Here is a 26,070-nt window from a genome sequence, read left to right as displayed (position 1 = left end):
TAAATACATTTGTATTTATTGATTTATATCATGATTGGCCTTGGCATATTGTGTCCGGTGGTCAACTCTCTTTAGAGAACACTTAGCTTGCTTCCCCGAGGGGTGTTCTCAGGGTATTCTCTTAGCAGGAGACTGTATTGACAAATTTGTTTTTCAAGAATATAAAACACACTACAGGGATGGAAATAAGACTCTCCTTGCATAGAAGTTTGAAGAACCATTTCATTTTTCTCGTAAAACCTGAAATGGATCAAACTGCAGTGCAATGAGTGTCATTTCAATTATGCAGATTTATTCTGGCATCTGATATTATAAAGTCAGGTTGAAATAATAAGCACTGTAATACATTGGGATAAAAAATCAGATTACCAAAAATAACAAATCGGGTTGTTTTTTGTTGAGCTCTGTGCTTGTGTGAATACGTGTTGAGTCTATTGCTTTCCTCTGTAATGCAATGTAGCTCTCATTCTGTTATTTATTGACCACATTCTAGAAAAAAAAAAAAACACTGCTGTATATAAACATTTTTACACACACACATGCTGTATAGATGTTAAAAGCTGAATTGTTCTAACCTGGCTTTTTGTGTTTTGGTCAGGTGACAATAAAAAAACAAATATGGCTCTGTTTTTTACCCTGGATGTGGCATTCTTACCGCATTTTAATAAATAAATTATGTCCAGTTGTTTCTAAATAAAGTTTCCATTATTTTTATATTATACAATATTAACAATGGGCCCCTAGAGTAAAACTCGTCCCCACCAAATCGTCAAGAAATGAGCAAATCTGAAAGGGACCCTTGTGTCATTTTATAGACAAAGACCATAGTTCCTTCTTTCAGAAAAGTGGTATAGCATGCCATAGGAAGCTGTACTCCAAGAAGGCAGGTCTCTCCTTATACGCACTGAAGTTCACTTTCTTTTTCAGGTTCACCAGAGTTCATAGATACTCCAGCTGTTTTTAAACAGAGCGTGACACACAGCTTTAGGACAGATAAGAGTGCTGGAAAGAGAGAAGGCATTTTGCAACTCTGAAAACCTCAACAATATGTCTCAGCCTAAAATAAATGTTAAAGAAGTTGACGAGATGTTGGAAAAGGCAAAAAATATGAAACCAGAAGACCTTCTGTTTAAATACAAGGGGATCCTGTATCCTAGTCTCCATAGTCAACCGGAGAACATTGATGCAATAGAGAGCTTTGAAGCCAGGGAGGACGATATACTACTGGTGGCTTATCCAAAATGTGGTGAGTGAACAAGTATTGTATCTTTGCACTGGTAATTTCAGGATGTGTATTATTTTCAGTGTTGTATATGTAAGGGATAAACAACGATAAGTGTTGAATCGGTAAAAAAATATAATCCACTGTTTTTCTGTGCTGTTATTTAGGCACAATGTTTGTCTCTCACGTTGTGGGAATGTTGTTATGAGTTAATTTGTGTAATAATTGATGCTGGGTGATTTTACAGGCTTGATGGATTGTAATACAGAGAAACATGAGCACAATTCAATATTGGAGCAATAGCATTCAGAATGATTGTAAACATCATAAAAAGTTAAAGGACTGGTGATAAAATAAATACATGATATTTGAAACTACTTACCCTTTAATCTAAAATCTCCACTTTGGGTGACAGAGTCTATCATTGATTCCATGACAGCATTAGCAGAAGGATTTCAAATCGGTGTCATGTAAACACAGTTTTCAGAAAATATATTGTTATTGGATTTAATGTTTCAAGTAACATAAAAAGAAAAAGTGCTAAAGTGTTAAAATGGCAACCCAGAGGAAGGGTGCTAGAACAGAGAGAAATAAGTATGACATGAACAAAGGTCATGCCTGTTATTGCTACATACCTCTACAGTATTAACCACAAAAAAGGAACTAGGAATTACTTAATCATCATCAAGTATGTGAAATAAAAAAACGTAATTTGGTGTTGAATGTTTCCTCAGCAGCTGTCAGCCATCCGGACGGGTAGGGTTTCTAAGCCAGGGTAGTATATGCAGCATCACCTGATCCCCTATATGCTGTATTGCTTGAATGAAAGGGAAGTATATATAACGCCTCTGCTGGTACCAGGCACAAGGTATTTTGCTTTATTACAGCAGCTTAGATTAACTCGAGTACCGGTTCTCTACGCATGGAAACCACATTTTCAAAAAATTTCACTAGTAATCTTCAAAAACAGCACAGTACTTTACGCATAGCTAATTTACATCTCAACCCCCACCTTTCCCATTCATTTCTATGATGTCAGGTGAAAAGCCCGATTTACTCGAGTAAAATAAACTGAGTGAATGGAAACCTAAAAAAGCATTTTGCACAAGACATTTTTCTCGAGCAAATGTGCTAAAAAAAACATGCATGGAAACTCTACCAATGACGGTGAATGCCCAGCCTGACAGCACTGTTCATTATTGTTTTGTTTAAAACTTTTATTTTGGCCCTTGGGCCAGTTACTTTGTTCCTGTGTTTTTGTTGATGGTGTTTGTGACTTGTTTTGTTTGACCTTTTTATTTTGCTCTGTGAGCAGTGTTTTGATTTTTTTTTGTTTGAATAAAAACACACACCAGTGCTTTCAACCCCGCAAGTACTTACCTCTGTGTCAGGTTCCTGGTCTGGGGACGTCACCACAAAACCACCCTGTCACATTTATAAAAATTTAAAAAAGGTTCCAAATTGTCAAATTGAACTGGATTTGAGGAACCTCTAAAATTGGTCACACATACAGTAGACCTGGCACATGTAAGTGGTTAGCCCTATAGTATAAACAGTAATGTTATGAAAGTTATCTTTTAATTGAAAGAGCCCTTCTGTTAATCTTTGTTCTTGTTTTTATCCTAACTGGTTTGTTTTGATCTCTTGCCAGGGTATAATTGGATGATTCAGGTCCTGAATAAACTTGCATTTTCTGCTGGTAAACTGAGAAATCCCAAATACATTCCATATCTGGAGTTCACAAACCCAGAAAAATTGAAGGTTTGTAAAAAATGAAATTTTAAAAACTCTTCCGGTCCTTGAGGGCTATTCTATTCCAGGTCTTTGTTTAAACTAGGTCCTCAAATATTTAGTTAACCTTTAGCAAGTACAACAGGGGAGGGGGTGAATGTGGTTAAACTGTACATTGCTGTGTTAGAAAATGTACAGTTGAACCCATGTCCTATGTTATATTAATGAATACTTTGTGCTGTTTGGATGTGCAAAAGGACCATACACTGTTAGCTGAAAATAAGCACTCTAAGACACTGTAAAATAACAAAACCATGCTGGAACAGCCAAATTGTTATAATTTAAATTAATTTGAGTGTCGCTTCATGATTAGCGCAAGTGGTAGAATGTTTGTCAGTTTGTCTTACAATATGAAAGCCATTGTCCAAAAGTTTACGCATTATATATAAGAAGCTTAAGAGAAATTTGGTATCGTTAGGAAATATGAAGTTATCGTAACAAAAGTATTATTCTTGTTGAAAGATTCATTTGTATTCAGTCATCACATCCTGGTGGTGTTTTTATAGCTAGTATGAGTTGAAAGCACCCCTATGCTCTCAGAATCATGTCTGATCTCAGAGTACCTCTGGTACACCAGAGTGTAATCATTAACCTCTCCCTCCGTTACTATCTGGCCCTACTGGATATAAGAAATACATCAGTAAGAAAACCCATGGAGCACAGGTTTGAGGATGAGTACCAGGTTTGAGGTTGAGTACTCTTGAGTACCAGATGAACCTAGAGAGAAGACATGTTTGTGAGGTATTTTGAGGTGCTTTGGTTATCAGAGTTTAAAAAAGTCCCCAGGATGTGGTGACAAACAGAAAATGATAGAAAGTGAATCAAACCACAAAAAACACATCAGTTAACTGTAGTATGTAATGCCCATACAAAGATGCTCCTTAAAAGACATTACTTAGCTACTGTGAACTTTTTTTATAACTAAAAAGTTAACATTTAGCACCCATTCACAAGCACTGATGCTTCACACAATAAGTGCACAAGTTGTCACTCGCAACATGATTAATGGTAGCCATGGAATACTTAATAAACTGTAATAATATGGCACATTGTGAACTACTTTTACAATTATTTAAGAATTTGAAGCATTAAAAATGTGTTTTCTTGTAGGATTTGGATTTAACCTCTTTTCTATAGTAATATCTTAAACACCATTTAAAGAACAACTAGTTTCTAATAGTTTTGGTATTTTCTACATTCACAGTTGTTGTCCACATTGCCTTCTACAAGAATCCTGGGAACTCATATGAACACAAATAATATTCCAGTGTCATTCTTTGAGAAGAAGTCTAAGGTCAGTTTTACTGAAAGAGATATATGTATATCAGTAGCAGGTGAAGTAGAATCTGAATTTCTGTTCTATGACACTTGCTATTCTTTATATCATTGTATTCCCCAGTTATGAAATGTATAAACTAAATGTTACATACTGTAGCAGGATAGCACTGTGGCCCAAGATGTTGCTGTCAGGATGTGAGACTCAGAGACAAGGAAGCTGCAGTGGAAGCGCTAGAACACACATTTATTTACAAAAACAGGAAGAAACAAATACAGCATGAGGGCCAAAATAGAGTTAAACAAAAAAAAAGAAAAAAACAACAAGGACTATAGATATAATACAAAACAATCAAACTGCCAGGCTGGGCAATGCCTTCACTGCTTTCACCTTACACCACCACCCAAAACCCAAAGTTTTTTCCTGCTTTTTTATACATGTGGCCATTCCCCCAATTAGCACTCAATTACCTAATTAGGGAATGGCCACATTCCACCTGTGATTGTTGGCAGGGATGTATTTAACCCCATCCCTGACAAACTTACATTCACATAATACTATTTACATAGGGTGGAAGCCCTTCCACAATACATACATACATACATACTGTAAGCTTGTCGAATGTAGGCACAGATAATTGCACGTAAATAACAGTTTTTATTATTTTATTTTATTGACTGGCACTACAGGTACCCCTGACAATCATACGTGCAAAGGAAAACAAAAAGGTTTACATAAAACAAACCCTGTTTCCCCAAAGCCCTGATCCACAACGGCGTTGCAATCCAACAACTAACAAAATGTACAGCAAAACAAATTTGGTTGCCAAGTCCCTTGCAAATAATAACTGCACTTCAAAAACCTAGACCTTTAGGTGTTGGTCTGGTATCCAAATCCTTGGGCTGGTGTTGGGGTTGAGATCTCTTGTTTGTAGCCAAGCCGGCAAAGACCTCGTTGCTCCTGTTCACTTCTTGATCCGGTCTGCTTTCTCCTTCTTTTAGTCCCCCATGAAAAGCGCAGCAAAGTTTTCCAAATTCTGTGGCAAAGGTCCATGATTTCTGCAACAGAAGTTCTTGAATTCTGCGGTAGCCTTTTAAAAGTTTATTACAGGGCTGTTTTAAAAGTTTATTACAGTACATGCTAAAATTAATAGCAAATGAATACACAAAAACATTTATTGAAACTTTAATAACTTTTATTAATTCCAAAAACTAAATTGTGAGGCCACTGTCTGCAGGTAGAAAAGTAAAATAAATTATCAAATAAATACTGGCGTGTTCCAGTTTTAAAACTTTATTGCTGTGAGGAAGAAAATACTTTTAAAGTGAGCAACTGCAACTAGAAACTATAAAATTGACCTGAAATAAAAAATAAATAAATAAATAAATAAATAAATAAATAAAAAATGTCTCCATTTTCTCAGGACTGTGGTCAGGTATTTAAAGTCCCATTGAAGTAGAGGAAACATAGCTCTGATAGTTTCTTCAGAAACGACATGCATGGTCTGCAAAACAGTTAACCCCCTTCCTCATACAAGAGTCTCGGATATTCCCCAGCACGACCAGCGGCTGTTTTATTTCCTAAGTGGCTTTTGCCTCCAGGCGCATGTTTGCTCTTAACAAATGTATCCATGTTAGCTGAGGATTTTAATAGCCACAGCACGTCAGTGTCTAAAAAGAGTGGTTTGCTTTTCCTAAGAGTGGGTTGAGCAAGATAAACAAAGCAGAGGTATTCAAAAATCTCACTGTGCCACCTTGTGGAATGTTTACAAAACTTGAATTTGTTTTTGAATGCTAGTTAGGCTTGCTGCCATGGAAAATCAATAATTCTGCAACCCAGAGTGCATTCCGCGAAATCGCACCGCAATCCGCGATCGCGTTTTTCACGGGGGACTATTCTTTCTCTCCCAAGCAACTGCCTGCCCAGCACTTTTATGTCCCTCCGCTGGAGGAGACAGTTGCTGGCTACATAGGCTACAGGTGCTGGCCAATTTAGGCAATCAGTTAAAGTAATGTTTTTCACGTAACTAATCCTACCTATCAGCACCTGTAGCCTATTGCTCAATTATCTCCCCCTGCTCCCGTGAGCAGGTCTGTGAGCTGGCTCGCATACCGTTTCCCTTTGCTTTGGCATAATCCTGGAATAGGAAGTGGAAGTTCGTTCAGGGATTCCAGACAGCACATCAGCATTTCCGTGGTCCTTACCTGCCCGGTGTTTGATCTCAAAACAGTAAGGCTGCAGGGTCAGGAACCATCTGGTGAGGCGAGGGTTAGAATCCTTTTCCCTGTACATCCAGCGCAGCTGGGCATGATCTGTATACAGGGTGAAGCGGCATCCCCTCAAATAATATTTCAAACTTTCCACAGCCCACCTAATCGCTAGACACTCTTTCTCTATCGTTGCATACTTTTGTTCCTGGGGAAGGAGCTTTCTGCTTAAGTACATGTCAAAGTCTTGTACTAGGACTGTCCCTATGCGATTCTCGAATTACGCCTAATTCAAGCATCTTTCTCACCTCCTTCATGGTCTCCCGTTTGGCTGCCAGGACCTGCAGATGGCATTGTTGTACTTTCACTTCCGGCTCCGTGGTAATGTGGTGCTGTACTAGGTGAGTGGCCCTCGGTACCTCAGAGAATATATCAGAGTTAGCAGATCTCAATTTATCAAGTTCCCGTTTTTGTTCTTTAAGTTTTCCCCTGTAGGCATGCTAAGCCTGTGAACCTTGTTCTTTAACAGGGTTTCTTCCTCTTCAAGCTCAACACTCCTAAAAAATAAACACCCTTCGTTCTCTCCAGGGTTTCATTAAATTAATGTGGTATATCTGGTGGGCTTTCCTTTTCCCTGGCTGATGTACTTTATAGCATACTGGTCCTACCTTTTCTACTATCTCCACTGGCCCCTGACATTTAGCTTAAATTTATGGGGATCAGAGGGGACCAACACTAAAACCCTATCCCCCACCTCAAATTCCTGGGCTCTCGCCTCTCGATTGTACTGCTGTTCTTGTTGGGACTGCTCTCTACATAAGTGCTCTTGTACTAACAGGGATGTTATTCCCAACCTGTCTCGGAGCTGGGTGACATACTCCGCTACACTGTCCCCTCTAGCTGGCTCTGCCTGCCAGGCAGTAGTTCGAATGTGGAGAACCCCGTTGAGGGCTGTGGGACTTCTCTGAAAGCAAACGTAAGATATGGTAAAGCAATATCCCAGTTAGCGAAATCTTCTTAAGCATACCATTGAGGGTTCGGTTAAAACTCTCCACCAAATCATCTGTCTGGGGGTGGTACACCGAGGTTCGAATTGTCTTCACTTTTAGGAGGTGGCAGAGCTCTTTTAAAGACCTGGTACATGAAGGGAGTTCCCAGGTCAGTAAGCACTTCCTTCGGGAGGCCCACTCTATAAAATATTTGCACTAATTCTTTAACAACAGTTTTTGTGGCGGTGTTCCTTAACCCTTTCCGGTCCGACATCATCAAAAAGACGTAAAACACAGGTCTCTAGTCGTTTTTTCTCCAGAAAAAGCCAAGAAAACCATTCAATGGCCGAGTGAGACCGATAGGAGCCGAGAGAAGCCAAAAAAAACAAAAAAAGGGGCGGATCTCAGCAATACACATAGCCCCACCACCACAGAGATAACACGGCCATAAACAAACAAGATAGCTGCTTCCGCATCCAGCGCTCAAAGAATATCACAGACATTTGCAGAGCTTTTTGAGATGTTATAGTAATAAAATAATGACTTGGAATGCATTATTGAGGAGTTTGGTGATAAAACGAGAGATCATGAGATGATTTATCAGTATGCACGACTATGAAGAGGTATGTGAAAAATACAGCGAACAAGGGGTAGGGTGGGGCTGGAGATGCAGTACTGAGTGTCCTGTTGATATGCAGTGCCTTTTAAGCCTGTTTTACTGTGGAAAAAAAATTTTTAAACAGCGCGTCTAAAATAAACTGCGCGTGTGAAAATAAATTGGACTTGACGTGCTGAATAAATGGACAGCAAAAGGTTAAGGGAACCAATTTGGGAAACCAACTAGCGTAGTCAACTAGGACCAGTATGTACTCATAACTTGTTTTAGTTTTTAACAAAGGGCCCACCAGATCTATACCTACCCTATCGAAAGGGACCTCTATGATGGGAAGCAGCACAAATGGAGCTTGGGAGGACAGGTCTCATAGAAATCTGCCACCTCACACTACACCCCTGGCCAATAAAACTGGTGAAGAATTCTATCTCACGTTTTGTCCGTACCTAAGTGTCCCCCCAGAAAGTGTGTGTCTGCTAATTGTAAAATGGTATTCCGCTAAGAGTGGGGTACCAGTAGTTGGTGGGTGTGCTCTCCTTGGATACACTAACCCGTCATTTAACAAAAAGTGTGTGGTATGTTTAGTTTCACAAGTTCTCCAATACTCTTCATTGGCTTCTATAGCCTGCTCACATGCTACCCATAAATTAGGGTCTTCAGTCTGAGCTTTTCTAAACACAGGGTGATAAGAACATAAGAAAGTTTACAAACAAGAGGAGGCCATTCAGCCCATCTTGCTCGCTTGGTTGTTAGTAGCTTATTGATCCAAGAATCTCATCAAGCAGCTTCTTGAAGGATCCCAGGGTGTCCGCTTCAACAACATTACTGGGGAGTTGGTTCCAGACCCTCACAATTCTCTGTGTAAAAAAATGCCTCCTATTTTCTGTTCTGAATGCCCCTTTATCTAATCTCCATTTGTGACCCCTGGTCCTTGTTTCTTTTTTCAGCTCAAAAAAGTCTCCTGGGTCGACATTGTTTATACCTTTTAGGATTTTGAATGCTTGAATCAGATCACCGCGTAGTCTTCTTTGTTCAAGACTGAATAGATTCAATTCTTTTAGCCTGTCTGCATACGACATGCCTTTTAAACCTGGGATAATTCTGGTTGCTCTTTGCACTCTTTCTAGAGCAGCAATATCCTTTTTGTAACGAGGTGACCAAAACTGAACACAATATTCTAGGTGAGGTCTTACTAATGCATCACCTGACTTAAAAAAAATCTTCACTATATTCAGGCTCTACTGCCTGTGGAGGGGCCCTGGGGGTTGCCTGGTCTGTATCCAGGTGTCTAGTTTTTTCTAAAAACTTTCTCCCGTCCCTTTTTTTTTTTGAGACCAGGCTTTTCGTTCCCTTCGGCCCTCAGGGGGATCTATTAAATCCTCACTGTTGTTAAAAACCTCTTCTCCCACCAGTGTGGTTCCAGCTTTTAACAGCTGGTGGAACCGTTCACAGTTTTTCCCCAAGATTAGAGGAAAAGGAGTAGAGGGAATCACACCCTCCTTAACATTAAATGGTTTTCCCCCAATTTCTATACTAAATGCACATCTTGCTGCCCCCTTTTGTACTTATGTTTTGGCACCAACTCCCTACTAACCAGTATTTCTGTGCTCCGAGTTGATTAACGCCACAGTTTCCTGACCCTCCACTTTAACAGCTATAATAAAGGGGCCTTTACTCACTGGACCGGTGTGTGGTGAACACACGCAATTACATACATACATACATACATACATACACACATACACACATACACACATACACACATACACACACACACACACACACACACACACACACACACACACACACATAAACAAAGCAGAATAAGAAATCCAGGAATGTATGGAACTCACCATCCCCACTGAATTGAAAACAAACCTCATGCTTTTGCAATTTGGTTGACTTTCTTAAGCAAGCTATTGAGAGCATCAGTCTGGGGTATAGAGGCATACGTCCATCTGTCTGTATGTAAAACTTCAGTTTTTCTGGATGTAGGTCATTGTGATTTACTTTTTATGTTACTGATAGCTCTAATTGTTTACAATATTTCCTGCTGTAGCATGTAAGGCATATTTATGAGATATGTTTTATGTCCAAGGTTTTTATTGGTCCACCACAAATACATGTATTTAAAGTAAAAGTATAGTTCGTATTGAAGCGGAATCAAAGGGTAATATATACCTACTTAAAACTCATGAGAGGGCTCAAATTAATAATTTATTTTATGCCTCTAAATACTTGATAGTGCTTGATTAACTGACAAAGATTAAATTACATGATTAGCTTGAAAATGTAAATAGTTTATTCAAAAGTAACAATTAGTAAATTAGTAGATTAGTAAATCAGGATATGAGCAATACATCAGAACCTCCAATAAATAGCAGCAGTTTCTTTTTACAGCAGAGGATGTATGATACTGACATATTTCTTTTATTGCCATTTTACTTCATTTTCACTGGGCGTGAGCTGGGGGGGAAGGATAAGGCAGAAGCAGCAGCAAGGAGCAGTTAGTAGGACAGAATGTGGTTACTGACTGAGGGCGACGCTGTCGCACATCCCAGGGGCAGAGGACCCAGCAACCGAAACGGGATAGAAAGATGGTCACTGACTGAGGGCGGCGCTGCCAACACAACTCAGGGGCGAAGGACCCAGCGACCGAAGACAGGATAAAAAAGAGGTCACCGACTGGGGCCGACGCTGTCGACATCCCAGGGGCGGAGGACCCGGCAACCGAAAACACATATGAGGGTTATGACTTGGAAAGCCGCCCCTCGGGAGGAGATGAGAGAGGTACCCAGCATCTGAGGCTTCTGTAAGGGGCGCTCGTAAAACCCCTGATTGGCCGAGACGTCACGCTGCCTGGGACCTGAAAATAAGGACAAGCATTGAGGTTAGTATAGGACTCGGCACGAGTGACCACGTCCTGAAGAGAGGCAGAATAGAAGAGAGCCTCGAGTGAGATAAGATGAGCGCAGGAGCTGCGACAGGACAGAGTTTGGCCGGGGGTCCGCTCTGACTCACGCGGTGAGAACCCCTGAAGGTAAGGGAGGCGGCTGCCTAGCCCTGAGGTCGGGGAAGTGAGCCTCACTTGCCCCCCAAAGGATGGACCCCCGGCACCTCACGAAAACTCCCACACCGTGAGACAAACAAAAGACAGCACATGCCAACGCATAACATAGACAAAAGACCAGAAGGACGAACGGGACGAACAGAGGGAGATTAGTAAATTTGTTAGTAGGATGTGACTATGTGTATACCTGCCGCTCAGTGGAGAGGAAAAAACCCCTTGAGGCAGATTAGGGGAAAACCTCTGGTGGCCCCGGCGAACAGGTAGCCCCCACTCCAGGCATGCTAGCGATTTTAAAATGGGCTGCAACTATATCGGAGGGAGATGAATGAACGTAATAATCTACTGCGGAAGAGGACCAGCGGCCCATGGTCTTGATCAGACTGTGGTTGATGCTGGCTCTTGCAGCGGAGGTAGCTGCACCTATATGAAATGAATGGGGAGAATACAGCTGAGGAGGGAGGCCTGCTCTAGAAAGGAGGGTGGAGAGTTGGGCTGATTAGGAGATCTTCGTCGCTGCAGGGAAGCTTGAAGCTGAAGGAACTGTGAATTCTGAGCTTCTGAGGAAGCTGAAGAAGGCTGTGATTGATGTTGGCCCTCGCAGCAGAGGGGGGCTGTGCCAACGGAATGATTGGAGGGGGGAGGGGGGGGAGGTCTGCTCTGGAGGCGAGGTAGGTTGGAATCCAGTGACGACTGATCCTAGGAGCGAGAGAAATCAAATGAGGGGGTGGAGTAGAGGAGGGAGGCTTGCTCTGGAGGGTGGAAGGTGGGTTGAGAACCAGCGATGAGTGATGATAGGAGCGAGGGGAATCAATGAACTGAGGGTCCTGGGGGGGGGGGGGGGTAGAGTAGAGGAGGGGGGGTTCTTGCTGGGGAGATACCTTGATGATGAAAGGGGCAGATAGGGGACTCTACTTGACAGCTGAATGGACTAACCACGTTGAAATTGATCCCTCTTGGAGGTACGACCGAATGGTGAAGTAAATTAGAAGCAGAAGAAACTGCGAGTTCTGAGGAAACCGAAGAAGGCTGAGAAGCAGATGAGATACCTTGATGTTGAAAATAAGGGGCGGATAGGGGAATCTGCTTGACAGCTGAATTAACTGACCTCGCTGAAATGGATCCGTCTGGAGGTACACAACTGAGTGATGGAGTAAATTAGAACTGTGGATTCTGAGCTCCTAAGGAAACCGAAGAGGGCTCAGATGCAGATGATCTCCATAGGTAGATCCTTGTATGGGGAGAAGTGGCGTTTCCGAAGAGTAGAATGAGCAAACTGAGAATGTTCATTAATGCGGACAGCGGGAAGGTGAGGCAGAAGGGAAGGCTCTTAAGAATCACCTGTTAGGCAGATGGTCTCCATGAGGAGATCTTCGTAAGGGGACAAGCAAACTTTCCGAAGAGTAGAGATGAGTGAATGGAGAATGTCTGTTGATATGGGCAGGTGGGAAGGTGCAGCAGGGGGGGAACTTTGAAGATTCCGAAAAGAGTCAGACAAACTACTGGTATGGAGAGAATGGTGGGAAGAGAGAAAATCCCTAGCTGGACGATGAAAGCCATGATCTGGTTTGATTGAAGGAATAGGATGAATCCGATTCTGGCACAGAACGTTTAAAACACTGACCAAGCTGTACAATATGAAGCTTCGAAGGAGGGAGAGAGCTGCAGATATGAAATGCTGAGCAGATTGAAGGAGGTTACTGAGAGTATGATTCAGTCAAATGACAGCTGGTGAAATCGGGGGGTGGGGGGGGGGGGGCACGCAGCAGACGGGACCAGTCGACGGAACTTGGATACTAAAAGTGGAGGCCAAAGGGGAGCTGGAACTGACAGTTGAGGTAGCAGCTGGAACTGAACGAACGTGTGTAAATCGACTGCTGGGGAAGCTCAGCACGCTTTGTGCTCCATTTTCTGGAATGGAGGGCAGAGATGAGATGTTGACTATCCTATGTGTCAGTTAATACGGGATCGATCTGCGGTCTGCTACTATCATGTCTGCTTGAAATGGAAAAGGTGAACTCACATTGAGAGACTTGGTTTCACAACTCCAGTTATTCTCCTAGAGTGAACTCATAAACAAGACAGATTTCCAGTCTCACCGCGTCTCTCACCATGTATTAATGCTGTAATATTTGAAAGGATGTGTGGACATATGAATAGATTGCTGAGAAAGTCAAGCACCTCGTATTTTTGATTAGATGGGGATTAGCATTAGCCTTGACTGCGGAATGCTTCCACGATCTGCGTATTGGAGGAAAGCGGAAGCGTTGGAAGATCTGGAGTAGTGCAGGTACAGATTTAGACTGTGAACTAAAGCAACTTGCATGCTATAATAGGGAGTAGATCTGAAGAGGGAGCAGAGATCTGCTGCAGTGAGGAGCAATTAACAGTAGAGGACGGGATCTGCTGAACGGTGCAGAGATCTGAGGAAGTAAACAAAGAAGTGCTGTCAATAATGAGCGGTGGTCTGCTGTAGAGAGAGAGAGAGAGAGAGAGAGATCTGCTGAAGCAGTAATCTGTTATTGTGAATGGTGGACTGTCATTGGTAGAGCGTGGTGGTCTGCTGCAGAACGCAGAGATCTGCTGAAGCAGGGATCTGTAATAGTGAATGGTGGATTGCCATCGGTAGTGTGATGATCTGCTGAATGCGGTGGATATTGGACTTTGAGGTAAAGTGATTTAGATGAAGAATGCATAGAGCTGAGGCCACTGTAGAACCTAAGAGGATGAAGAATCCGTTGCTCTGAGGCTGTTGAAAAATCTATTGATTTGGTCAGGAGTAGTCCGCCTCAAAGGGGCGGGGGCGGGGGCGGGGGCGGGGGGGGGGTGGGTAAGAGTTGAAATTGAAGAATGTCATTTGATATAGATAGACAGAGGATGAGGCAGGAGGGGAACTCCCGAGAATCCATCTGAGTGAGAACTGCGGGAATAGATAGAAAAGCTGTAGTGTCCGAGCTTCGCAGCGAAACCAAACTGGTTTAATGTATAGAGAGAGAGCTTGTGGTATTATACTGCCATCCAGAGGTTATGATTGGAATTACATCATTGACTTGAGTGAAACAGGGTAGAATCTATGAAGTTATTACGATTAAAATCCTTGTCTATGTAGAACAACATTTGCTTATTCCTTTAGATTTGAATAATAAATATTCTAGACATGTTTAGGACAGATAGTCATGAATATAAATAAGTTAATGCAGTATTTAGATGTCATGGTTCGGCGCGTTGAATTCGTCTCTGCCAGTTGTGAAAGCGCAGCAACAGGAAGCCGGAAGATTGCAGTGCTGAGGCGCAGAGCCTGATGAAGCTGCCTGGTCACCATGACGACTTACCACTCCCTCGCAGTCACTCAATAAGGGCGTTGCCGTGGTAACCATAGTCTGTGAGGCGCCGGTGGAAAAGTTACAGTACAATAGTGTCGTTGGAGAATGTTGTGACTAGTCAAGTCACGAGCCGCCATTGGTTAAAAATGGAGTTTAGAATGGGCTGGATACGTCTTTAAAAGGTTGAACGTAGCTGATGGAGGTCCAGGGCAGGATCTTCTGATGGAACGGTAATTGTGCTGGCTCTGTGGGAGCGGGGGAGGGGCATCTGATTGCAGGCGAGGAGTAAAGAAAGATTCCGCCGACAAAACTTCGTAGTAGAATTAAATAGAGCTAAGGTAAGGCAATCGCAGACAACGGGAATGTCAATGTCATGTCGAAGGAGCTTGAAAGTTTAACGGAGGACCAGACTTTCTGATAAGGTTGCAGACAAGTTGAGTAATGAAGCTGCGCTTTGGACGGCTATGATGCCGAGGTGGAGACTGGATGGAACAGGAAAGAGTAACGTTGGAGCCGAAAAGAGAAGCTGAATGAAAAGAAAGATCACCTGAGTGGGTAAGAAAATGATTGATAATATCTTGGCAGCGATGTGCAGAGAAACGACCTGCGTGAGCGAGGCAACGAAGTTTAAATATTAGCGGTGAAGCACGAAACGACGGCGTCTAAGCATTTGCTACAAAAACGAAACACTAGACAGAAAAGGTGCAGGTGATCAGGTCTTAAATAGTAAATATATACTAATTAACGGGAGATTAGAAAATTGAAAGATTGGAAGATTAGCGGCCCCACCAGCTCCACGCCCCCCGAACCTCGCAAGCTAACATCTAATATGGCAACTTATAAAACATGGTATAAAATTAAACAGCTTCTTCATTAAAATTATGGAGTTCTTAGGGTTCAAGCAGAGAAACTGTTAATCCATATATTGTTTGTTTCATCAGATTCTTGTGGTGCTTCGCAACCCTAAAGACACGGCTGTCTCGTACTTCCATTTTTACAACAAAAACCCTGTTCTTCCGGCGTTTGATTCCTGGGACAAGTTCTTCTCACAGTACATGAGTGGAGAAGGTAAATGGGATGCTTGATAGGCAACACATTACATATAATATCATCTTTTTAATATCATCTTGCTTTAATCTGCACACCAGCTTGTGTAACTGCAAGAGAAGCTCCTTCATTATTTAAATAGCAGGAGTGAATGGCTACACTGCTGATTTTTTTTTTTATATATATATAACTTTGTTTATTGGTTTTTACAATGTTTAACAAGAAAACAATTATTACATTGATAACTGTAGTGATACAAATGTTTAAATAGAGAGAGAGAGAGAGAGAGAGAGAGAGAGAGAGAGAGAGAGAGAGAGAAAACAGCACAGTACAGGTACAATGTCAGAGAGAAGAGAGAGAGACACGTTAATTTAATTTTAAAGGAAGTTATAGAAGACAGGGCAGTCTGAGCTGATCAACGTGGGAGAGAAAGGGTTACCATGCTCTGTAAAATGTATCAGTGGATCCCCTGAGTGTGAACTTTATTTTTTCTAATTTAAGGAATTGCATAACATCTCTAATCCAGTGAACATAAGAGGGTGGGGCAGCTTGCTTCCAACCAAATAGAATGAGGCGTCTAGCCAATAGAGTTCCAAAGGCCAAGGTGTTTGACTGTTGCCCAGATAGAGGGACAAAAAGTGCAATTAATGGGGAGGGGTCAATACGTACTTGTAAGGTCTGAGAAAGGGCCACAAACACAGATGTCCAGAAACGAGTCAACCCGGGACAGGACCAGAGCATATGAATAAGAGAAGCAGGAGCTAGTTTGCATCTGTCACAGGTTGTTATCCAGTTCAGGGTAAACCCTGGTCAACTTGATTTTTGACAAGTGGAGACAATGTAAAATCTTGAATTGAATCAGACCGTCTCGAACACAGGCAGACGAGGAATGCACACAAGCAAGAATGGATTCCCAGATATCATCTGTAAAACTTTCACCTATATCTTGTTCCCTCAAGGTTTTCAGTGTTGATTCACAGCTGATTTTATACACAGATAATTGTGCTGGATCAGCCTCAGTGATATTCCCTGACATAAAGCCGTGTTTAAAAATCTGAGTAGAGTAATCAAAGTAATAAGAAACAACAAAATAGCAATTTGTTTATGCATGACAATAAGTCCCATACATTTTTCCCCCCAGAATACTATTTTAGGTTGTTTTAGTCAAAACAGATTAATTTAACATATTTATTGTCATTTGCAAGAATAATCTTCAGGCAAGCTCATTAGTGCACTGACATTTCAAAACACCCAAACATGCATTTACATTTCTTATATAAGTGTATTTAATTTCTTACCCGTTTAAAATCATATGTGTCTTCCCTATCATCATATTGTTTTGTCTGCTTAGATCATTATTTACCATGTGGTTGTAATTCACCTGTACATAGTGATCTAAGCAGAAACAGTGATAGAGAATTGTATAAAGCACAACATAATAGGCAGTCAAGGGGTGAATAAAGTTAAATATTCAGAAATGTTTGTTTAATGTTAAATCAGAGAGGTGGTAGTTGGTCTGTAGGGTAATGTTGCTGTCAATACACCATATATTTAACAATATTTAACCAGATTCTAAGAGTCTAATAGTCCAATATGCCCAGCAATGGTTCCCAAACAGGGATCTGCAAAAGCACAATTGTCCCAGCAAAATATGAATATAAATTAAATAATTCAACAATTAAGCACCAGTAAAAGTTAAAAGTGAAATAGGCAACTGCAGTATACAGTGCAGTATGAGGACATTATTTGTATCTTGTTGTCTTTACATTGAGTGCAATATAGTGGGTCGCTGTGCCTAATGGATATCAATAGGTGGAAATCTTTGGGAATTCCTACCATACAGAACTTATGACAGTGCTAAAATAATTTGTCTATAAACCTACAGAAGCTGGACCATGCCTATTTATATCTTTCTTTTTCTTTGCAGTTATGTGGGGCTCCTATTTTGACCATGCAGTTCTTTGGGAAAAGTACATCGACAGTGAGAATGTAAAGATTGTAACATACGAAGACTTGAAAGCAGTAAGTCTGATACTGACTGTTTATGCTTCTGTGCATTAGTCATTTAAAACTGCCTTCAGAGCTTTAATGGATAAAGTCCTTGTGGACAATTCATTTTGTTTACATTCTTTCAAGGCAGTATTAGCTGTAAGCACAAGCTGTTTTTGTTGTATTCATACAATTTTACAGGAAACCCCTACAACCCAACATGTTCTTAAAGGGGTTATAGTTAAACATATTCCATTAATCTTACCTGTCCTGCACCTTTTTTGTGACCCTGTAGACACTGCCAATGTGAAATAACCTAGGAAGTAAATTAATAACATACCTCATGCAAAATGAGAATTCTATTTAAAATTATATGGTACCAGATATCATGTTTTTAATAGAAATGCATATTAAATGTTTGCTATAAAATGTGTCTTTAAAAAATATATATAGCAAATGAAAGTGCACAGCAAATAATATTTTTGGAATTATTTCTTTAGCTCTAACCCCTTTCAGAGCTTACAACCTTCTAAATGTATTTTTAACAAAACTGTATGAGACATTGCACATTAAAAAAAAAGAAAAATTACCCAGCTGTGTATTTTATTTATTTTTATCAGAATTTTACTGAAGAAATAAAAGAGATTGCCAAATACTTCAACTACACACTGAGTGATGAACAGATCCAGACTATTGCTGAAGAAAGTACTTTTGATGCTATGAAGGAAAAATCTCAGGAAATGTATGGTTCATTTGGCAAAGTTATATTCAGGAAAGGTAAGTCAAAACTTATAAAATACAGTATGCAAAGGTGTCCACTATAGACAAATTAAATTAAAGCAGAACTCAAACACAATAGATAATTCAATATTTATTAGCCAGAAAGGTACAGTTTACTCTCATCAGATAAGGTAATACATTTTGACTTCATTATCAATTAAAGGAAAATCCAAGTATCACGCTATGAAGGTTTGTTTCATTTCTTAATTACACGAGGTACAGTAATACCCAAATCATAACATTCTTAAGGGCTATTCACACTATAGTGTTTTCTAGGGTAAAAAAAATCAAACCTATGGAATTGAATAGTACCTGTCACACATGAACGTAATCGAACAAAAATGTGAAACTCGCTGCGAAAAAAAAATAGAAGAATGAAAAATGCCAGGATCACCAACCTGTCAATTTGGATATAATCTGAAAGCAATATGGCTCGGGTGCAAGCTGCTGTATGGTTATTGCTCCGAAGAAGAAGAGAAAGAAAGATCTACACAAACGTGTATGTATGTGTATATTATATTTATTTACATAGTTATGAAATTCAATAAGTTGGACTTCAAGAAGCCTGGACTCTTGACCAGAGGGTCGTGGGTTCAATCCCAGGTGGGGGACACTGCTGCTGTACCCTTGAGCAAGGTACTTTACCTAGATTGCTCCAGTAAAAACCCAACTGTAGAAATGGGTAATTGTATGTAAAAAATAATAATAATAATGTGATATCTTGTAACAATTGTAAGTCTCCCTGGATAAGGGTGTCTGCTAAGAAATAAATAATAATAATAATAATAATAATAATAATAATAATAATAATAATAATAATAATAATAATAATAATAATAATAGGTTTGAACAAAGGTACTGTTTAAAGTTGATTTTTCAACCAGCTCAAAAAGGGGATAAAACCCCACCAAATATGCATGCACATTTGTGTGTATGGTCAGATTGGCAGGCTCAACAAACCCTGTGAACCCTTTTTTTTAGAAATGACTCAGATGCTTTTTTTATACACCTGTATTTCAAAATGAACAGAAAATTAAGGAACCAAACTCTGCATACACATAGTCCCGGGGGTGTATATGTGCAATTGGGTATTTATATTTTTTTGGGGGGGGGGTCCTATTTTACAGAAATTGAACCCCAAAGTAACAGTCTGACGTCATTGCTAGGCAGAGTGACTTGCGACCGTTCCATTTCACTGAATAGGGAGACATGGAATATATAGTTCAGCACACACGGGTCACATCTGTGTTTCTGTCTGGATTAAAACTGATAGTCAGTGATAACACTATGTAACACAATTTTTGTTCCTGGGTAGTAAGTGTTATTTCCTAATTGCTTATGCCTCAAAAGTATAGAAAATGGCTATTATTCCCCACAAACTTTGCTTTTGTGACCAGGACAGTGATATTTTGAAATTTACCTATTTCCAATGAGAAAACGGGCGAATTTGTCTTTTCGTTCACATAAAGTCAGAAAAAAACAACATATGAATCCAAATTAACATGTATTTATACTAAAGTAATACAAAAATGACTACAAAAGATTTAGAAGTGAGTAGTTTTTCGAGATTTACGATTATACTGTAAATCACTTTCACGAATCAGCCCCCAAATGTAGTCTCCCATCATGTTCTCGTTATACTGTCCTTGGTAGCGGCGTTCAAAGTCCAGTATATCCTGGTGGAAGTGCTCGCCTTGCTCCTCCGAGTACGCTCCCATGTTCTCCTTGAATTTATCAAGATGAGCATCAAGGATATGGACTTTGAGGGACATCCTACAGCCCATTGTGCCGTAGTTCTTCACCAGAGTCTCAACCAGCTCCACATAGTTTTCGGCCTTGTGATTGCCCAGGAAGCCCCGAACCACTGTGACAAAGCTTTTCCAAGCCGCTTTCTCCTTACTAGTGAGCTTCTTGGGGAATTCATTGCACTCCAGGATCTTCTTTATCTGTGGTCCGACGAAGACACCGGCTTTGACCTTTGCCTCAGACAGCTTAGGGAAGAAGTCTTGAAGGTACTTGAAGGCTGCCGACTCCTTATCTAGAGCTCTGACAAATTGTTTCATAAGGCCCAATTTGATGAGCAGTGGTGGCATCAGCACCTTCCGGGGGTCCACCAGTGGCTCCCACTTGACGTTGTTCCTCCCCACAGAGAACTCGGTCCGCTGTGGCCAGTCCCGCCTGTGGTAGTGCGCCTTGGTGACCCTGCTGTCCCAAAGGCAAAGATAGCAGGGAAACTTGGTAAAACCGCCTTGGAGACCCATCAGGAATGCCACTATTTTGAAGTCTCCTATGACCTTACAGCCGTACTCATCATACTTCAAGGCGTCCAGCAGCCTCTTGATGCCATCTCAGAAAAATGCAGATATGTATCCACTTAGGCAGCTGGAACTAAAGTGAACTGGTGGGCTTAAGGCCCGTGTATTTATACTACTATTTATATTACTGGAAAGTTCCAGAAAGTTCTAGAAGTTACTCCAAGTTTACTCAGCACTGAATCTATCTGGAATGTTCTGGAAAATAGGTAAATTTCAAAATATCACTGTCCTGGTCACAAAAGCAAAGTTTGTGGGGAATTATAGCCATTTTCTATACTTTTGAGGCATAAGCAATTAGGAAATAACACTTACTACCCAGGAACCAAAAAAAAAAAAAAAAAAATTGTTACACAAGTGTAATGTTTTTTGTATTTGTGCCTTCAAGACTGGGGACACTAATAATAATTTGTTAATTTAGGAAATACGATTTTCATTTTCCCCCCTCTCACTACAGTCGGGAGTTCAATAATACCGTTCCATTCCACAAACAAATCTGTTTCTGTCGGTATTAAAACTGTTAACTTATCTGTGCTTTTAAATAATAAAACGTTAAAAATGAAAGTGACCCTGTGTATAGTGTTACTTATTATACAATTAAGATTAAATTAAACTGGTGGGGACACAACCTCGAGCATGTAGCTACAGCAGTTGCAAGCAACGACACGGTTACAGTACACCATGATGTTCCCCTGCATCGATCTCAAGCGGTACAGATAAATACAATGCAGTTTAGAATCTGTAGGGACAGTACAGCAGTATTGATGTTCCACTGCGTCGATCTCAAGCAATACAGACACTATACAGTGCAGTTTCTGTAGGAACAGATTTCTTTCTGAGGTATGTACTGAGGTCCACATTTAGCGAAGTTTAACAATAACAAAATGTTGGTTGACAACAAGACTGATAACATGCTCCTGTTTACAGTTTTTAAAAAGAATGTTTAGAAATGAAAATGATTTTGTGAAGACATGATGCATTTTATAGGTTTAGTCATACCAAAAATTACTTATTTGGAATGTCACTTGTACTGAGTTAGAAAATAAACATACTGCTCTGTACCACCAGATTTATATAGAGCCATTTTAAAATTCCCCATACTGTTTATTAGTTTATTAAAATGATATGATACTGCAATTAATACAGCACTTGCCAATTTCAAGCATGACAGAGTTGTAATTGATAGAAAAACATTTTAAACTGGCAATTGTGTTCCACAAAGGGAAAACCATCAACCATGGTCACTATGTTGCCTGAGTGCTAAAAGATGAGCAATGGTTTCAATGTAATGATACGCAATGCACACACACAACACATCATTCTTACATGATCTTTCTAGACAGAGTGGGCAGAGCCATACAACATGAAGAATAACTGCCCTCACCACTACTGTTCAAAGTTGTCCCCACCTCTCCAGCCTCAGATACAGTTGTTGCTGTCCCCAGCAATTTTTTTTGCAAAACTCCAAAAATGCTGATTCGAAAGTATTCATACCCTTTGATGCTATGATAGTATTGTCTACAAGGTGCTAAAAATTTCAATATGATAATGCAGAACTTAATTCTAGAAAAGTCTAGAAAATGTTGGCTTGTAGGTGAACATTCTTAGAAAGTATAATAGGGTTAGGCACAGGATGATCGCTGTCATTACCAGTAAGTCAATATAGGAAAAAGTAAAGAGCTATCTGAAAACCTAAAGCTGGAGAAGGATACAAGAAGATTTCCAAGCATTTGCGTATCCCACTTTTAACTACTGTTTCTATTATCAAGAAGTACAAAACTTATGGTACTGTCACAATGCTCCCTTGGTCTGAAAGAAAGAAGGTTATCTCACCAAGAACAAGTAGAAGAATCGTGAGGAAGGTTAATAACAGTCCGAGACTGACTGCCAAAGATATTCAAAGTGAATTGGCTGCAAGTGGGACTGGGGTTTCCATTGCAACCATAGGTCGAGTATTGCATGGTGAAGGTCTCAATGGTCGCAGGCCAAGGAAAAAGCCACTCTTAGGAAAACGTCACAAGGACAATTGCTTAAAGTTTGCAAAACAACATCTGAATGATGGATGTGTCAATGGTTTTGTGGAGTGATGAAACAAAAATCAAGCTATTTGGTCACACTGATAGTTGTTACGTTTGGAGAAAGTCTTGTGAAGCATACAAAGAAAAGAACACCATACTTACTGTCAAGCATGGAGGTGGTAATATCCTGTTTTTCCTCTAGTGGCACAGGAAATTCAAAAGATATTGACCAATCATCTGAAACCCTCCTCTATAAAACTTAGTTTAAAGCGCAACTGGATGTTCCAACACAACAACGATCCAAAGCACACATCAAAATCTGATTGAGAATCTTTGGTATGAGTTGAAGAAGGCTGTGCACAAGAGAAGTCCTTGGAATTTGAATGAACTGGAACAATTTTGCGTTGAATGGTCAAAAACCACTAAAGAATCATGCCAAAAGCTCATTGACAAATATCCTAATCTTTTAAAAGGGGTTATTATTGCTAAAGGTGCCTCAACTAGCTATTAATTTCATTTTCCTTTGTGTTACAACATGGAATCAAAATGGATTTAATTAGGAGTTTTTGCCACTGATCAACACAAAAAAAGTCCATAATGTCAAAGTGAAAAATAAAATCTACAAATTGTTCTAAATTAATTACAATTAATTACCTGGAGACAGTTTTGTAGGATATTCACAGCCCATTTAGAAGACTTTATTGTGTTTTTTTTTCTTTTTCTTTTCTGTTTCAGTCAAGTTCAGGTTGATTCTGTTCTGGTTCTGTTATATCACTCTGCAGTTTTTCTTTTAAAAATAATTGAATAACTGGTACTTTGTCTGGATCAGGAAATTAATCTTCATACCATTTTTCAACAGTTTTTCCATTAAAAAGAGTACAATTTGATTCTGGGTCTGACATTTTTTTAAGCTAGTGGTTATAGATATTATGTTATATAATTAGGACAGGTAAGTGGCGGAGGAATTTGAATCAAAGGTGTCTGTTGTGTGGGATTAACGAATGGCTGATAGAACGCAGCTAACCAATAAGAGAGCAGGATTTTTCCAAGCAGGTTTATAATACCTACCAACAGCCGTGAAAACTGTGGAACTACCCCATTGACTGTTCAAGCTATTGACAAATTCAGAAGACACTAATACAAAATACTGTGTAATCTCTATCTGTTTGGCCACAGTATGGTCTTCTGTGAAGCCCCAGACTTCTGTGACAAATGCTAGCAGCCAGCGGGAGCTGACGCCCGAATACACAGAGCATGTGTTTGAAATTACAATTTTTTCCTACATATTTTAACCTTGTATTACAATTTTAAAGCTGAACCTAGTTTTTGTTTTTAAATCATTGATAGAATGTCAGTGTTGTGAAGAAGTATTACAAAAGAAGTATGCTTCTTGATATTTAGGTCTTGGAAACCTACCCTGGGAAGAGAGTTTAATTGTTCTTTGTTCATAGGTGGTGTTGGAGACTGGAAAAACCATTTCAGTGACGAGCAGAGCAAAGAGGTGGATGCAAAGTTTGAGCAATGCCTCGCAGGAACTAAGATTGGGGCAAAGTTGAAGTATGAAGTGCACTGCAAATAAAGAATGTCTCAGGTACTGGATGGTGTTACTAGGGTTACAATGGCTAGTTACAAATTGTACTAAAATACTTTATATGTTACTGTAAGTCCATATTTTAAAGACTAAATAGAGCTAAATGAAAAGGTTTGTTGAATGTAGTGTGACTTTTTTAATAGAAAAAGAAGAAAAAAACTACCATAGCCAATAAAAGGGAAATGTAAAATTAAATTTTAAGACATTTACATTTTAATAACAATCTTTGTGTGTGGTGTACAGATGAGCAATTATTATGTCATTTGCATTCTGAATTAACCTAATAAATTGTTTATACGACATCTGATACTATTTATTCCCAGTTTCACTCAACCAAACATCTCTAAAACACACACACATACACAAAGTAAAATGTCAAGCGGAAGAAGTTGTAAGAATACCAGTTTTTATTTCTGTCGTTTTAACATTTACAATACATTCATTCTCTTAGCTCAACCACTTGTATTTTACGTTGAATAGTTTTTTTTGTTGTTGTTGTTTTGCAAGAAAGTGCCAATTCAGCTATTGGATACGCCTCTCTCTATTAACAGTTTTCATTGGTTGAACTATCCGCCAGTTCAAGGTGTTGTGTCTACCAAATTTGATTGACAGATCAAAGCTGTAAACAATGGGAGCGGCATGGTCAGAGTATAAATAATCAGGAAGCAAGTTATTCTCTTACAAAGTAGATAAACATGCATGTGCTTTTATTTTATATGCTAGGTAGTGGCATTCTGAAATTATTTTTATCCATAGCCAGTTTCGCTGACCGTCCTTGCTTTATTTACAATTATATTTGAAACCCCTGCCCCATATGGAAGGAAGCATCTTAAACTGACGGTGGTTAAGATCATGAAAAGGTGTACACAGGTGAATCACTTTCATAGTTATAGTCACTTTAGGTGTTAATCAAAAATAAAAGTTAGTATAAAAAAAAAAACAGCAAATATTTTAGACCTTAAAGGAAAAAAAAAGATGGCAGTCAAGGGGTGAATAGAATAGATGGATATACTCCCTGAAGCCCTACCCACCAGGTTCCAAAAAGAAAAGTACAAACCACCCATAACTCTATCCCATTGTAACACCCCCCACCCCTCAGAGACCAATACTGATACTAACTCCAGTATATATGCTAAGGGATTGAACCAAGCTATAATCTCCAGGGCAGGGGCTCTACAGATAAATACTAAAAATACTGCTTATTAGCTAACAATTTAGTTTAATACTTTTTTCAAAGATGTATTTTCTTTTATTAAGTGTCACAAACTAGCATCAAGAAAATGTAGCTCTGCTTAGTTTACATTTAAATCAATCATAAAATAAAATAAAGAAAAACAAAAATACAACACAAACTTAATTCATATCAAGAAATAACTCAACCAAAACGTACAAGGAGGTAAAACTGCCTAAAACATGTGGTAAAAAAGATTCCTTTATAGATTAAATGGATCTTGTACATATCAGGCGAGGCAGAGAGAACTCCGCTGCCCACCTGGTGTTCTCTCTGTCTCGCTTCTCCCACGCAACTCCACTACTCCGCTCACTCCACTGGCTCCCGATCACCGCTCGCATCCAGTTCAAGACTCTTGTATTAGCCTACAGATGCCTTGACCAGACTGCACCCAGCTACCTCCAGACCCTCATCTCTCCCTACACCCCCACTCGACCTCTCCGCTCCGCCTGCACTAGAAGACTGGCTCTACCTCCTCTATGCTCCCCTGCCTCCAGAGCCCGCTCCTTCTCCACCCTCGCTCCGCAGTGGTGGAATGACCTTCCTACAGATGTCAGGACTGCCCAGTCCCTGACCACATTCCGGCGCTGCCTTAAGACTCACCTCTTCAGACA

The 26,070-nt window shown here is 40.0% G+C and overlaps 1 protein-coding gene across 1 annotated transcript; it reads left to right on the top strand.

The window, feature by feature from the left end:
- Positions 1–876: 876 nt before the first annotated feature.
- LOC117410926 (sulfotransferase 6B1-like) lies at positions 877–24,512 on the top strand. Its single transcript, XM_034017887.3, has 7 exons — positions 877–1,246; positions 2,874–2,983; positions 4,218–4,307; positions 15,430–15,556; positions 17,463–17,557; positions 18,145–18,301; positions 24,086–24,512. The coding sequence occupies exons 1-7, from the start codon at positions 1,048–1,050 to the stop codon at positions 24,211–24,213; spliced, it is 906 nt and encodes a 301-aa protein (XP_033873778.3). The 5' UTR covers positions 877–1,047; the 3' UTR covers positions 24,214–24,512.
- Positions 24,513–26,070: the final 1,558 nt, after the last annotated feature.

This window comes from Acipenser ruthenus, chromosome 6, assembly GCF_902713425.1.
Source record: "Acipenser ruthenus chromosome 6, fAciRut3.2 maternal haplotype, whole genome shotgun sequence".
NCBI lineage: Eukaryota > Metazoa > Chordata > Actinopteri > Acipenseriformes > Acipenseridae > Acipenser > Acipenser ruthenus.
Note: the sequence above shows the minus strand (reverse complement) of the source record. Positions and strands in the feature narration are given on the sequence as shown.